We start from the raw sequence: 13846 nt of genomic DNA, 5'->3' as shown, positions 1-13846 counted from the left end.
CCGACGACTCAATTGCATTGCAGAATTGAGTTTCTCGTCCAATGGATTATGACTCATGAGTAAATAAACTTTTTCTAAAAAAATTAAAATTTTTTTAACAACCGAACAACCCAACTCGAATCAACTCAAAAATAGAGTATTGGGATGAAATTTTTTTAGGTTAAGTTGAGTTACCAATATAACCAACCCGAGCTTTTGGGTTGGTCAAGAAAATTATCTGAACCCAACCCGATCCGATCCGACCCGACCCATTGAGGATATTCTTCACATAACAAGGTAATAACCGATTTGCTCTTGGTGGATAAGTCCAACGACTCAGCTGCAGTGCAGAATTGAGTTTCTCGTCCAGTGGATTATGACTCGTGGGTAAATAAAACTTTTCTAAAAAATGAAATATTTTTTTAATAACGGGACAACCCAACCCGAATCAACTCAAAAATAGAGTATTGGGATGAAATTTTTTTTGGGTTAGGTCGGGTTAGGAATATAACCAACACGAGCTTTTGGGTTGGTCAAGAAAATTGTCTGAACCCAACCTGAATAAACTCAAAAATAGAGTATTGGGATGAAATTTTTTTTGGGTTAGATTGGGTTACCCATATAACCAACCCGAGCTTTTGGGTTGGTCGAGAATATGGTCTAAACCCAACCCGACCTGATCCGACCCAACCCGACCCATGTACACCTCTGGCTCGTATAAAATATAAATTTGAAGACAATGGTCAAAATTTTTTGTAGAGAGTTGATGTAGGTATGATGAACGGTGATGAGAGGGCATGTTGTATTGTGTGTGGTACATGTGAAGGGTACTATAAAATAACTTCGTATGTGCCATTCATGTCCTCTCTCTCGCTTCCACTCTCTTCCTCTCCGGACCATACGCTTCTCTCTGGTTTTCCTCTCTCTCTCTCTCTCAAATTTGTTTTTCTTTCTCCTCCTTCTCATTTTTTCTCAATTCTTTCCAGAATTTTCATACCGATTGCCCTTTTATTTCTCTCTGTTCATTCCATTTGAACAGCAGTAGATTTTGGGCCACAATTTCCACTCATATCTTGGTTTTTTCCTTCTTTTTTTTTTTTTTTCCCTTTTTCGTTTCGAATTCGTTGATTTTGAAGCTCTCGGGCTCTTGATTCTCTTCGAGACGTTTTGTCTTGATTGAATACAGGGGCTGGAAGCTTTCTGATTGCTCCGGATTCCAACTCGGAATTGGCTTTGTCATGTTTTGAATTCCCTCGCTGATTTGACTTCGCGCTCCGTTGAATCGACAGAGGATCGGGAGCTTTGCTAGAATGCTGCGTTCGTCCATGTCGATTTGAAGTGCGTAGGTGAGTATTTGTTTACGTTTTTCTCTCTTTCATTCGTTTTCTCGCTGCTGTGAGAACAGAGCAGAGAGGGAAAAGGAGGAATGATGAAGGAATTTTGGCTTGAATCGTGAATTTATGTTTTGTTTTCAAGATTTATTGGCTTAGTATTCAATTAATGCTGAATTAGGATTAAATTTTGTTTTGATCCAGGGACTTCNTGAATTTATGTTTTGTTTTCAAGATTTATTGGCTTAGTATTCAATTTATGCTGAATTAGGATTAAATTTTGTTTTGATCCAGGGACTTCGTTGTTACTGAGAATGAATTGCTGTTGAGATGGGCAGTTCGAAGACCTAGATTCTCGATATTCTGCGCTGTTAAGGAAGTGGGAATCATTTGGTTTTGGAACCCTTTCTCTTTGGGCAAAACGATTATTTCATTGAAGAGGTTGATAAAATGACACCCATTTTGAACTATGTTGTGTCCAAATGGCAAGCGTTGTCCACTTCTGATCATGCCTCTGTGGTTTCCATCAACTTATTTGTGGCACTTCTCTGTGCTTGTATTGTGATTGGTCATCTTCTTGAGGAGACCCGATGGATGAATGAGTCGATCACTGCACTCCTGATTGTGAGTTTGTTCTTTTGATCACAAAAAATAGAAGATTAAGTGATATCATAGATCTTGATGGTGTTAGTAAATTACTGTTTTTCTCTTTTGTTTCAGGGTATGTTTGCTGGAATAGTCATTTTACTGGTCAGTCGTGGGAAAAGTTCGCATTTGTTGCTTTTCAGCGAAGATACATTCTTTATTTATCTTCTGCCACCGATTATATTCAATGCGGGGTAAGTTTCTGCACCATAGGATTCACAATTTTTGTTAGTGGTCCTTTCATGATCGTTAGAAAGGATTTAGATTGTTGATGAACTTGTTATTTGTATTCGATATATTTCTAGACGTCTAGGCTAACATATTCCCTTGATGTTGATTTAGATTTTAGCCAACTTTTTGTTGTTCAGAATGTGTTTGGCCTAATAAAGTTGTAGTTGAATGTATTGCAACAACACTAATGATTTGAACCACCTTAGGCTTTTGTTCTTCAAACTTCAAACAACATATGAGCCCTCACGAACCGTTTATGGGTTTTGATCTTTGTTGAAATTCAAATTCTGCAGTTTATTTTAAATAATTCCTTCTGAATTCCTTTGTATTCTAACTGATCGTGATTGTGTGAGATCCCACATCGGTCTGGGAGGAGAATGAAACATTCTTTATAAGGGCGTGGAAACCTCCCCCAAGCAAACGCGTTTTAAAAACCTTGAGGGGAAGCCCGAAAGGGAAAGTCCCCAAAGGAGAATATCTGCTAGCGGTGACTTTAAATCAATCAGAGAAAATTGAGTGTTCTTTACAAGCTTTAATCTATCTGTGTGTTATTTATCCACAAGGAAAATTTTGAAGTTTCTTCGTTTTCATCTTCGAAGATGTTGATTTCCCCCGTAAACATTTTACGTGCTTTGGCTTTGTGGTAAATTACAAATTACTTTTATTTAACANATTTGAATATCTGCTAGCGGTGACTTTAAATCAATCAGAGAAAATTGAGTGTTCTTTACAAGCTTTAATCTATCTGTGTGTTATTTATCCACAAGGAAAATTTTGAAGTTTCTTCGTTTTCATCTTCGAAGATGTTGATTTCCCCCGTAAACATTTTACGTGCTTTGGCTTTGTGGTAAATTACAAATTACTTTTATTTAACAAAATGATGACCGACATCCTTTCCATTTTTGTATTCTCTTGCTTGTCGTTATTTTAACAGAAGTCTTCTACTATTCTTGATCGGGGACGAGGAACTAAATAAATAGTAAANTAATTTTACGTGCTTTGGCTTTGTGGTAAATTACAAATTACTTTTATTTAAGAAAATGATGACCGATATCCTTTCCATTTTTGTATTCTCTTGCTTGTCATTATTTTAACAGAAGTCTTCTACTATTCTTGATCGGGGACGAGGAACTAAATAAATAGTAAAAGAAAATTAGATGTATCGAGGTCAAAAATTCCAAGTCTTTCTCGTTATCTTAATGGTTTTTTTTTTTTTTTTTTTTTTTTTTTTTTTTTTTTTTTTTTNGAGGAACTAAATAAATAGTAAACGAAAATTAGATGTATCGAGGTCAAAAATTCCAAGTCTTTCTCGTTATCTTAATGGTTTTTTTTTTTTTTTTTTTTTTTTTTTTTTTTTTTTTTTTTTTTNCTGTATTGTAAAACTTCTCATTTGGCTGTGATGTTCTAAATAAAGGCAACTTTTTCTGTATTATTTCGTGCTACCCTGTCCTCGTGCTTTGTCTTGGCTGATCTCCTTCTTCTGCATCAGGTTTCAGGTGAAAAAGAAGCAGTTCTTTGTCAACTTTATGACAATTATGCTGTTTGGCGCAATTGGTACATTAGTCTCGTGTTTCATCATCTCGTTAGGTATATCGTCAAACTATATTTCTTCTATTATTTTTCTCTTGAGGCTTTTCTGCAAAATCTTTATGGGCTAAAATATCCTCTTAAATATTTTCTTTTCTTTTGTTAATCATTTATTATAGTTATGTTGTAGTTTTTGTGTTATCATTCTTTGATCTTTCATTGTCGTATGTCAATTGTGGTGCCTGATTCAGGAGCTTTTCAGTTCTTTAAGAAAATGGATGTTGGATCACTGGATATTGCTGATATTTTAGGTACATCCTTATTTTTTTATCCATCTCCTTTTCTATCACCTTTGTGATTGATCTTTTCTGTTCTAAGACTAACGTCTTAATATCCGATTACAGCGATTGGAGCTATATTTGCCGCAACGGATTCTGTATGCACACTTCAGGTGCAGGATATAGCAATGTTATACTTTATTCATTTTTATTGTAGTTAGTCTGCCTGGGCACCCAAAGAAACCGTAATACATTTGATGCTGCAGATATTAAGCCAGGACGAAACCCCTCTACTCTACAGTCTCGTATTTGGGGAGGGCGTGGTCAATGACGCTACGTCTGTGGTGCTTTTCAATGCTATTCAAAGCATAGATCTCAGCAACATTGATGCAAGAGTTGCTATACATTTTCTTGGGAGCTTCTTTTATCTGTTTTCGACGAGCACTCTACTTGGAGTATTTGTGAGTTCGCTCGCTATTCATCAATCTCTCTTTACTGTCCTGTATGGTAACTGTTTATTGAATCACACACATGGTTTCCTTGCAGGTTGGGCTGCTGAGTGCTTATATAATCAGAAAGTTATATTTTGGCAGGTATATATCTCTGGAATTGTTCTTCATTTAGACCCTTCTCTTGGTGTATTCTTATGCATTAGTAGGTGACCAACAAGTAGCTTGTGGCAGTGCAATCATTTTTTCATCATGCTTTCATAATTCCAAGTAAAGTTCCATTTTCAATAGTTACAAGAATATTGACGATTATTATTGTAACAACCCAAGCCCACCGCTAGCAGATATTGTTCTCTTTAGGCTTTCCCTTTCAGGCTTTCCTTCAAAGTTTATAAAGCGTGTCCGCTAGTGAGAGGTTTCCACACCCTTATAAAGAATGTTTCGTTGTGGGATTTCACAATTATGTTCATATTTGTTGAAATGATTATATATGATAACTCTCATTTTAAGCTTCGAAAAGATACACACCGGGGGTGGAGATGGGATGGGAACTCTAATAGCAGAAAATCTTAGTTAGCAGATATTATAAGTGTGTCTTATGTGTAGATGACCTTTCTTTTCAGATATATTGTTGTGAATGTAATCTGTGAACGGTTTGGTGGTCGTCTGTCGTTAGGAGACATTTAGTTAGTACAAGATGTTGCACGGTTAGGTGATCATCTATCGGAATTAGTCGAGTTGCTCATAAACATAGTCTAAATATCCAAAGTTATGAAAAGAAAAAATAACTTCATATGGTGTTTAGCTCGTATTCACGTTAGTTTAAAAATAAAAATGGAGAACACTCAGATCGAGTTCAGGATCCATACTTTTCGTTTCTTTTTGGCACGCACGTGTTTGGGAAGTATAATTGCATATCTATTCACAAGGAATTTGATGGAGTAACTTTTGATAAAATTCAGGCACTCGACAGATCGTGAGGTCGCTCTTATGATACTCATGGCGTATCTTTCGTATATGCTGGCTGAAGTAAGTATTTTGTATTACTAGATCAAACACTAGTTGCTTAAGAGACATTGGCAATTACCATCTTTACTTTTCCTTGGTGGATATTCTGTGCAGTTACTAGATTTGAGTGGCATTCTCACAGTGTTCTTTTGTGGAATTGTAATGTCACATTATACCTGGCATAATGTGACTGAGAGCTCAAGAGTTACCACCAAGTACGTAGTTCTTCAACCTTTTGTAATGATCTCAAACTGATACTTATTTTCTAACACATCTTTTTATCTGCTATAACAGACACGCCTTTGCTACATTATCCTTCATTTCCGAGTCATTTATCTTCGTTTATGTCGGCATGGATGCATTAGACATCGAGAAGTGGAGCTTTGTTAGTGATAGGTACGACAAGTTTTCTTTTATTCATCGTCAATCACATGTAGCGTAGTGTTCAAACTTAAACTCTTGGTCGAGGGCATATGCCTTGGCCATTTGAGCTATAATCAAGTTGACCTATAACAAGTTAGTTTATTGAATACAAAGTGCATTATGTGAGATCCTACATCGGTTGGAGAGGGGAACGAAACATTGCTTATAAGGTTGTGGAAACCTCTCCCTAACTGACGCGTTTTAAAACCATGAGGTTGATGGTGATACGTAACGGGCCAAAGCAGACAATATCTACTAGCAGTGGGCTTGAACTGTTACAGATGGTATCAGAGCCAGGCATCGGGTGATGTGCCAGCAAGGACACTGGCCCCCAAGGGGTTGGATTGTGAGATCTCACATCAGTTAGAGAGGGGAACAAAGCATTCTTTATAAGAGTGTGGAAACCTCTCCCTAGCAGATGCGTTTTAAAACCGTGAGGCTGACAATGATACGTAACGGGATAAAGCGGACAATATTTGCTAGCGTGTTCTTGTTTTTTTATTAACCATTTCTTAATGTGCTGTCTTTTACGTCTTCTTATTGGATAATGCAGTCCGGGGACATCGGTTGCTGTGAGCGCAATGTTACTCGGCCTGGTTATGGTTGGAAGAGCTGCTTTTGTTTTTCCATTATCGTTTCTATCCAACTTAGCTAAAAAATCAGCAGACGAGAAAATTACATTCAGGGAACAAGTATGCATTCTTTCGAACTCGGGTTTTACTCGCGCTTTAATTGTCCTACTTTTAAACCATCAAGATTTTTGGTTTTGTAGGTTATCATTTGGTGGGCTGGTCTCATGAGAGGGGCTGTCTCCATTGCTCTAGCTTATCACCAGGTACTTTGAAGTACTTTTATGAGCTGCCATCCCGAACGAACGATTACTAATCCGTTATTGATAACCAATTTAACGACTTGAAATGTAGTTCACCAGAGCAGGGCACACTCAACTACGAGGGAATGCGATGATGATCACTAGTACCGTAACCGTTGTCCTCTTCAGCACGATGGTATAGTGCGACGGATTAACTCCTTTTGATTTAATCTAGTGATTAATTTGTTTTGCAAGGCTATTTTCTTAATCTGTGGCGTTTGAAATGTTGCTGTCAACAGGTGTTTGGATTATTGACCAAACCTCTTATTAAGTGTTTGATACCCCACCCGAAACTCACGACCAGCATGCTATCGGACCCTGCGACTCCAAAATCATTCTCGGTTCCGCTACTTGGAAGCGCACAAGATTCAGAGCTGGATCTTGACAGCCTCCATGTTCCTCGTCCAACGAGTATACGTGCATTCCTTGCAACTCCTACGCACACTGTGCATCGGTACTGGCGAAAGTTCGACGACGCCTTCATGCGTCCAATGTTTGGGGGTCGGGGTTTTGTTCCTTTTGTCCCAGGATCGCCAACCGAAAGGGGAGGGCATTGAGAACCCACCCTCTCTCAGGACGCTCCATACAATGTAAGATATGTAAATCCAGATGGATAAATTACTTCACCGTGTCAAGTTTTCGAGCAGCAGACAAGGGCGGGTGACGTGCGCAGTGCATGTTTGCCGAGAATGTCATGGAGAATGGAGCATGGAGCGGAGCAGTTGGAACGTGTTGATGATTATTCTCTCTTGCCTGCCTTCTGTGTTTGCTGCTCCCCTTATTTTTGGTACAAATCATTATGGTTTGGTTTTGTGTTATTGGTTGCTAAGTTCTTTTGTTTTTGATTTTTGTAATGACAATTATAGTGTGAAGAACAATATGGAAGTGGGTTAAATTTTTGTATTCTCATTCTTTTTGGGAAGAGAAAAATGTAATGTGTGTAAGTTGGTTTATAGAATTGGCTTTGTAGCCTTCTTATGACCTCTTACTCATTTTCTTTTTAGTGTGTATACGTTTGTGTATGCAATGTATAGGATTTGAATCTCCACTATCTCTTTACTTTTCCTTTCTCTCACTATAATTTTACTCCTTAGTAATCAAATTTCTTTTATATTACAAAATAAATTTAGGATGATAGGGAAAGAAATGAGATAATTAATGGACTAAAATGGTCGGTTTGTAAAAATATAGGGATGAAAAGAGATATTTGATTGGAGTGGGATATAGGGATGAAAAGAGATATTTGTTTGGAGTGGGAAACGAAATAAGGGTGTAGAAACCTTTTACTTGTGTTTGTGAGACTGATAATGACCTTTTACTTGTGTTTTAAAATAGCTGACTTAATGGGCCAAAGCAAACATATTTGCTAGCGGTGGATTGGGCTTGAGCTGTTACAAATGGTATTAGGGCTGCTACGGTGCTGCTAGCGCTGTTGAGCTTGAGCTGTTACAAATGGTATTAGGGCTATGAACCAAACCAGACAATATTTGCTAGTGGTGGGTTGGGCTTGAGTTGTTACAAATGGTATTTGGGCTTGGGCTATTACAAATTGTATTAGGGTTGAGGCTGATAGCGATACGTAATGAGCCAAAACAGACATATTTGCTAGCGGTGGGTTGGGCTTGAGCTGCTAGAAATGGTATTAGGGCTATGAGCCAAAGCAGACAATATTTGCTAGCGGTGGGTTGGGCTTGAGTTGTTACAAATGGTATTTGGGCTTGGGCTATTACAAATTGTATTAGGGTTGAGGCTGATAGCGATACGTAATGAGCCAAAACAGACATATTTGCTAGCGGTGGGTTGGGCTTGAGCTGCTAGAAATGGTATTAGGGCTATGAGCCAAAGCAGACAATATTTGCTAGCGGTGGGTTGGGCTTGAGTTGTTACAAATGGTATCTGGGCTTGGGCTATTACAAATTGTATTAGGGCCAGACAACGCGAACATTTTTACAAGGGTGTAGGAATCTTTCTTTTTACAAGGGTGTAGGAATCTTTCTTTTTACAAGGGTGTAGGAATCTTTCCTAGGACTGTTACAAATTGTATTAGGGTCAGACAACGCGAACATTGTTTATAAGGGTGTAGAAACCTTTTCCTAGGATTGTTACAAATTGTATTAGGGCCAGACAACGCGAACATTGTTTATAAGGGTATAGAAACCTTTTCATAGGACTGTTACAAATTATATTAGGGCTAGACAATGTGAACATTGTTTATAAGGGTGTGGAAACCAATGGGCTCGGCTAGACTATTACAAATGGTATCAAGGCCAACTGGACTTGGGCTATTACAAATGATATTAGGGCCAGACAACACGAACATTGTTTATAAGGGTATAAAAACCTTTTCCTAGGACTCTTACAAATTGTATTAGGGCCAGACAACACGAACATGGTTTATAAGGGTGTAGAAACCTTTTTCTAGGACTGTTACAAATTGTATTAGGGCCAGACAACGCGAAAATTGTTTATAAGGGTGTAAAAACCTTTTCCTAAGATCTTTACAAATTGTATTAGGGCTAGACAATACAAACATTGTTTATAAGGGTGTAGAAACATTTTCCTAGTGTTTTAAAATAGTGAGGCTGACAACGATACGTAATGGGCTAAAGCAGACAATATCTGCTAGTAATGGGCTGGGCTAGACTATTACAAATGGTATCAGGGCCAACTGGACTTGGACTGTTACAAATGGTATTAGGGTCAGACAACCAGCGTTGTGGACTTGGACTGTTACAAATGGTATTAGGGTCAGACAACCAGCGTTGTGCCATTATCTAAGGGTGTGAAAATCACTTGAGCTATTACAAATGGTACAAGGGCCAGTTGGATTTGAGCGGTTACAAATGGTATTAGGGTCATACAACAAGCGTTGTCCCATTATTTAAGGGTATGAAAACCACTTGGACTCTTACAAATGATATGAGGGCTAGTTGGGTTTGATATTAGAGCCACAACAAGCTTTGTCCCTTTATTTAAGGGTGTGAAAATTTCCACTTGGACTCTTACACAGGGTATGAGGACTAGTTGGGTTTGATATTAGAGCCACAAGAAGCTTTGTCCAACTATTTAAGGGTGTTAAAATTTTTTCCTAGTATACGCATTATCGTAGAACTAAATTAAATATATATTAATTAAACTGTAACGACCCAGATCCACGGCTAGCAGTTTTATGTGTAAATGTGGAAAAGTAGCTTTAAAAAGTTATTTTTGGAAAATAGCCCTAGAAGGGTAAAATTGGAAATTTAACCCACATGAAACCCATACTCATTATAAACGTAATTTTTCTACTACAATAAAGTCGTTACTACATGCATGATGTGATGGTTGGTGCTAAAAAGATCATTTAAAATATTTCAAAAAAAGATGTCATAAACTTAAACACTCGTAATAAAAAAAATTTAAAATAAAATAGCGTAAAACAAATAACGTGAAATTTAAATAAAATAAAGAAAATAATAAAACAATACCTTGATCTAACCTCTCAGGGTTACAAAATAGACACAAATGCGACTACCTTAACATTAGTTCTATGACCTTCATTGTGACCGTCATCCGTACAAGGGTGGCTTACCTTTAACTTAAAAATAAGAGTAGTACGTGGCTTGAGTATTTCAAGAAATACTTAGTAAATAACCGTACTATTGGAGTCGAAAACTGCAAGCACATGCAATATGGTGGGACTTATCATTTTTAAAACATCATAGCATGACCTTAGATAGCTTTCCAGTCCGAGCAAGGTTCGATGCATAGTACTTCTCTACACGTGGCCCACACACGCATACGTGGGTCCACTAGGTGGGCCTCACATACCCCATATGCCTAGCTCGTCAGGCTATCGAACACCACAAAGGGAAATGACCCATATAACATCTTGGCAAGCCTAAATTTTGTAAGTTATAAGGTACACAATTGTACTAATGATTACGGGGAAGTATTTCGATGCACATGACACACAAGAATGCATGAGACCCCATAGCTAAAAATCATGGCATAAACTCATGATGCAAGTCAAACCTCCATTCATCTATAAACCCACAATATGGGTTTGTGAATTATGAAAACATAATTCTTGTCAATTTTTCCGTACATAATTGTAAAGACCGAGCTGACTCGATGACTCTAAAAGATGGGTGAATTTTTTGCGAAATAAAACAAAGGAATTGAAAACATTATATTTACCTTATATCAAAATAAAGTTTATATATATGTATTTAAAACACAACATCCTAGTAAAAACACAAAATAAGAAACAGACACAAAACATTTTAAACCAAAAGGGTTGAAGACGACTGGTGAGGTTTTTCTATGGCACCGGCTCCATAGGCTCTTAATCGTGTTCTTAATATTCTAGGGTACCACATTCTTTGTTCTTGTCTTGTTCTTGTTCTTGTTGTAAGTACTTAGGCTCTCTAATTATTGTTCTTAACTTAGGGTTCTTAACTTGATCTTTCTTGAGGACCGTGGTCCTTGAATTCTAAAACCTTGGTTTTCCTTTAAGGGCAGGTACTATGGTTCTAGGTTCTTGTTCTTAGAACTAGGATCTTGATCCATGTTCTAGGCCTGGATCTTTCTTTTGTTCTTGGGTACTTTCTTAGTTCTTGTTTTGTTCTTGATTCATTCTCTAAGATACCCTCCCTAGGATTTACGACACTAGCCATGCACCTGAAAATCCTGTGTCCAAGGCTTCATGTGTTCCAAGCGACACAGCCTTAACCTACGTCCAAGGCTTCATGCGTTCCAAGCGACGTAGTCTTAACCCGCATCTTAGGGCTTGCCCTTCGATACAGTCTGCTTAACCTATGCCCAAGGATACATGCGTTCCAAGCGGCATAGTCTGAAAACCTACACCCAAGGCTTCTTACGTTCCAAGCGATGTAGTCTAATCCTGCATCAAGGGCTTACCCGATGATACAGTCTGAATACCTACACTCAAGGCTTCATGCATTCCGAGCAGCGTAGTCTATGTCATGAGCATGTTATACCATGGGAGGTCTCAGGAGGTTCTTGATTCATGACTAAGGTAACTTACTCTTCTTGTTCCATCGTGGCCCTAGACTACTCCCCATGATAGACCATAAAGATCACGTGCTCGGTGCATACTTGAACATGGCATCTTGCAAATCTTTTGGATACCCATAACTTGGTGGAGGGCATCTCTTCAGGTGAAGGAAACTTGAGGCCAAACATGACATCCTGCAAGGGAAACATGGTGCAGAGCATCCCACCTAGAAGAGGAATTCTTGGGCCTCAGAAAATACCGTTTGGTGGGAGGTCACGGGTTTAACGACCCTAAATTTCCACATACTCAGAGTCGCTACTAACGTCTCATGCTCATCTATAATGCGGAAATATAAGTCTTACATGAACATAATTGATAACGTAAACTTCAAAAAAACGTTTAAAACAACCTCTTCTCTGGAAAACACAGCCATGGTCTTACGTGTTTAAATATGAAATACTGAAATTTAGAGAAAACAAAAACAAATACAAAATAATTTAGAACAATGAAATGCAAAACAACCTATTCTAACTTAAGACTAGAAATTTAAATATGAATCTACCCTATGCACGTGCCACAGTCTCTGCTCGCGATGCCGTCGTCCTCCGTACAAGTGCGCCTTGCCTTTACCTGAAAAATGATGTGGCACACGACCAGAGTATTTCAAAGAATACTCAGTAAGTGGCCCCGCTATAGGATAGGCTAAAAATTGTATGAGTTAGTTTTCTAGAGAAGAAGTTGTTTTAAACGTTTTTGAAGTTTACGTTATAAATGATGTTCATGTAAGAGTTATATTTCCGCTTTATAGATGAGCATGAGACGTTAGTGGCAACTCTAGATATGTGGAAATTTAGGATCGTTACAACGGGTCACTTTGGATATGATTAAAGTATTACCTAGCATTCTTGAGTTTCTAAGTTTGGGGACCTTGGTCTCTCGTCCTTGAGTGATACCCAGCATTCTTCTTACTTGGGTAGGTGTTAAGCTTGTGTGGTGTTGTTCTTAATTCTCAATCTTGTAAGTTTCTAAGGTCCATAATTCCTTGAGGCATTAGTCTTAACTTTCATTTGTAACCATGAATGCATATTAGCATTAGTTGTTCTAGAAGGTCATAAATTCCTAGGGAGTTCTTTAGAGGGTTCAAGAAGAGTCTTGATTCTTGTCGTGTTTCCCTAAGGTGTTTCTTGGGTCCTAACTTGGTTTAGGTTCCAAACTTGCTCCAATCAACTTGAAACTTCAAACATATCTTCATGCCCTTCATAATAGACCTTATAAGAAGTAGCAAATGATTCGGAGCACGTATAGACCTTGAATTTTCATAAGTAGTCCTAGGGGTATTTTGGTCATTTTACCCCTGCTACTTCACGTGTTCTAATATCTTTTAAACTTTACCACATCATCAAATGTCATAAAATAAGATATACTATAGGGTTTCATAGCATTTGGAGGTCATCTAGGTCATGAATCGTNGATAGGCTAAAAATTGTATGAGTTAGTTTTCTAGAGAAGAAGTTGTTTTAAACGTTTTTGAAGTTTACGTTATAAATGATGTTCATGTAAGAGTTATATTTCCGCTTTATAGATGAGCATGAGACGTTAGTGGCAACTCTAGATATGTGGAAATTTAGGATCGTTACAACGGGTCACTTTGGATATGATTAAAGTATTACCTAGCATTCTTGAGTTTCTAAGTTTGGGGACCTTGGTCTCTCGTCCTTGAGTGATACCCAGCATTCTTCTTACTTGGGTAGGTGTTAAGCTTGTGTGGTGTTGTTCTTAATTCTCAATCTTGTAAGTTTCTAAGGTCCATAATTCCTTGAGGCATTAGTCTTAACTTTCATTTGTAACCATGAATGCATATTAGCATTAGTTGTTCTAGAAGGTCATAAATTCCTAGGGAGTTCTTTAGAGGGTTCAAGAAGAGTCTTGATTCTTGTCGTGTTTCCCTAAGGTGTTTCTTGGGTCCTAACTTGGTTTAGGTTCCAAACTTGCTCCAATCAACTTGAAACTTCAAACATATCTTCATGCCCTTCATAATAGACCTTATAAGAAGTAGCAAATGATTCGGAGCACGTATAGACCTTGAATTTTCATAAGTAGTCCTA

General features: G+C 37.9%; 1 protein-coding gene across 1 annotated transcript; it reads left to right on the top strand.

The window, feature by feature from the left end:
* Positions 1–853: 853 nt before the first annotated feature.
* On the top strand, positions 854–7793 carry LOC111804729 (sodium/hydrogen exchanger 2). The gene is made up of 15 exons (XM_023689500.1): positions 854–1325; positions 1605–1934; positions 2031–2149; positions 3676–3773; positions 3965–4024; positions 4118–4164; positions 4258–4452; positions 4538–4584; positions 5403–5469; positions 5563–5663; positions 5743–5844; positions 6425–6563; positions 6644–6706; positions 6795–6878; positions 6982–7793. Exons 2-15 carry the CDS (start codon positions 1761–1763, stop codon positions 7297–7299), a joined length of 1614 nt encoding a protein of 537 aa, XP_023545268.1. The 5' UTR covers positions 854–1325; positions 1605–1760; the 3' UTR covers positions 7300–7793.
* Positions 7794–13846: the final 6053 nt, after the last annotated feature.

Source organism: Cucurbita pepo, chromosome LG11 (genome assembly GCF_002806865.2).
Source record: "Cucurbita pepo subsp. pepo cultivar mu-cu-16 chromosome LG11, ASM280686v2, whole genome shotgun sequence".
Lineage (NCBI taxonomy): Eukaryota > Viridiplantae > Streptophyta > Magnoliopsida > Cucurbitales > Cucurbitaceae > Cucurbita > Cucurbita pepo.
This window is presented reverse-complemented; position numbering and strand designations above follow the sequence as displayed.

Bases quoted from the DNA above. Each gene is read 5' to 3' on its own strand.
- LOC111804729 (XM_023689500.1), top strand. From the start codon at position 1,761: ATGACACCCATTTTGAACTATGTTGTGTCCAAATGGCAAGCGTTGTCC. The intron at 4,025-4,117 runs GTACATCCTTAT...ATCCGATTACAG, and splicing joins GGATATTGCTGATATTTTAG to CGATTGGAGCTATATTTGCC. The intron at 4,585-5,402 runs GTATATATCTCT...GATAAAATTCAG, and splicing joins AGAAAGTTATATTTTGGCAG to GCACTCGACAGATCGTGAGG.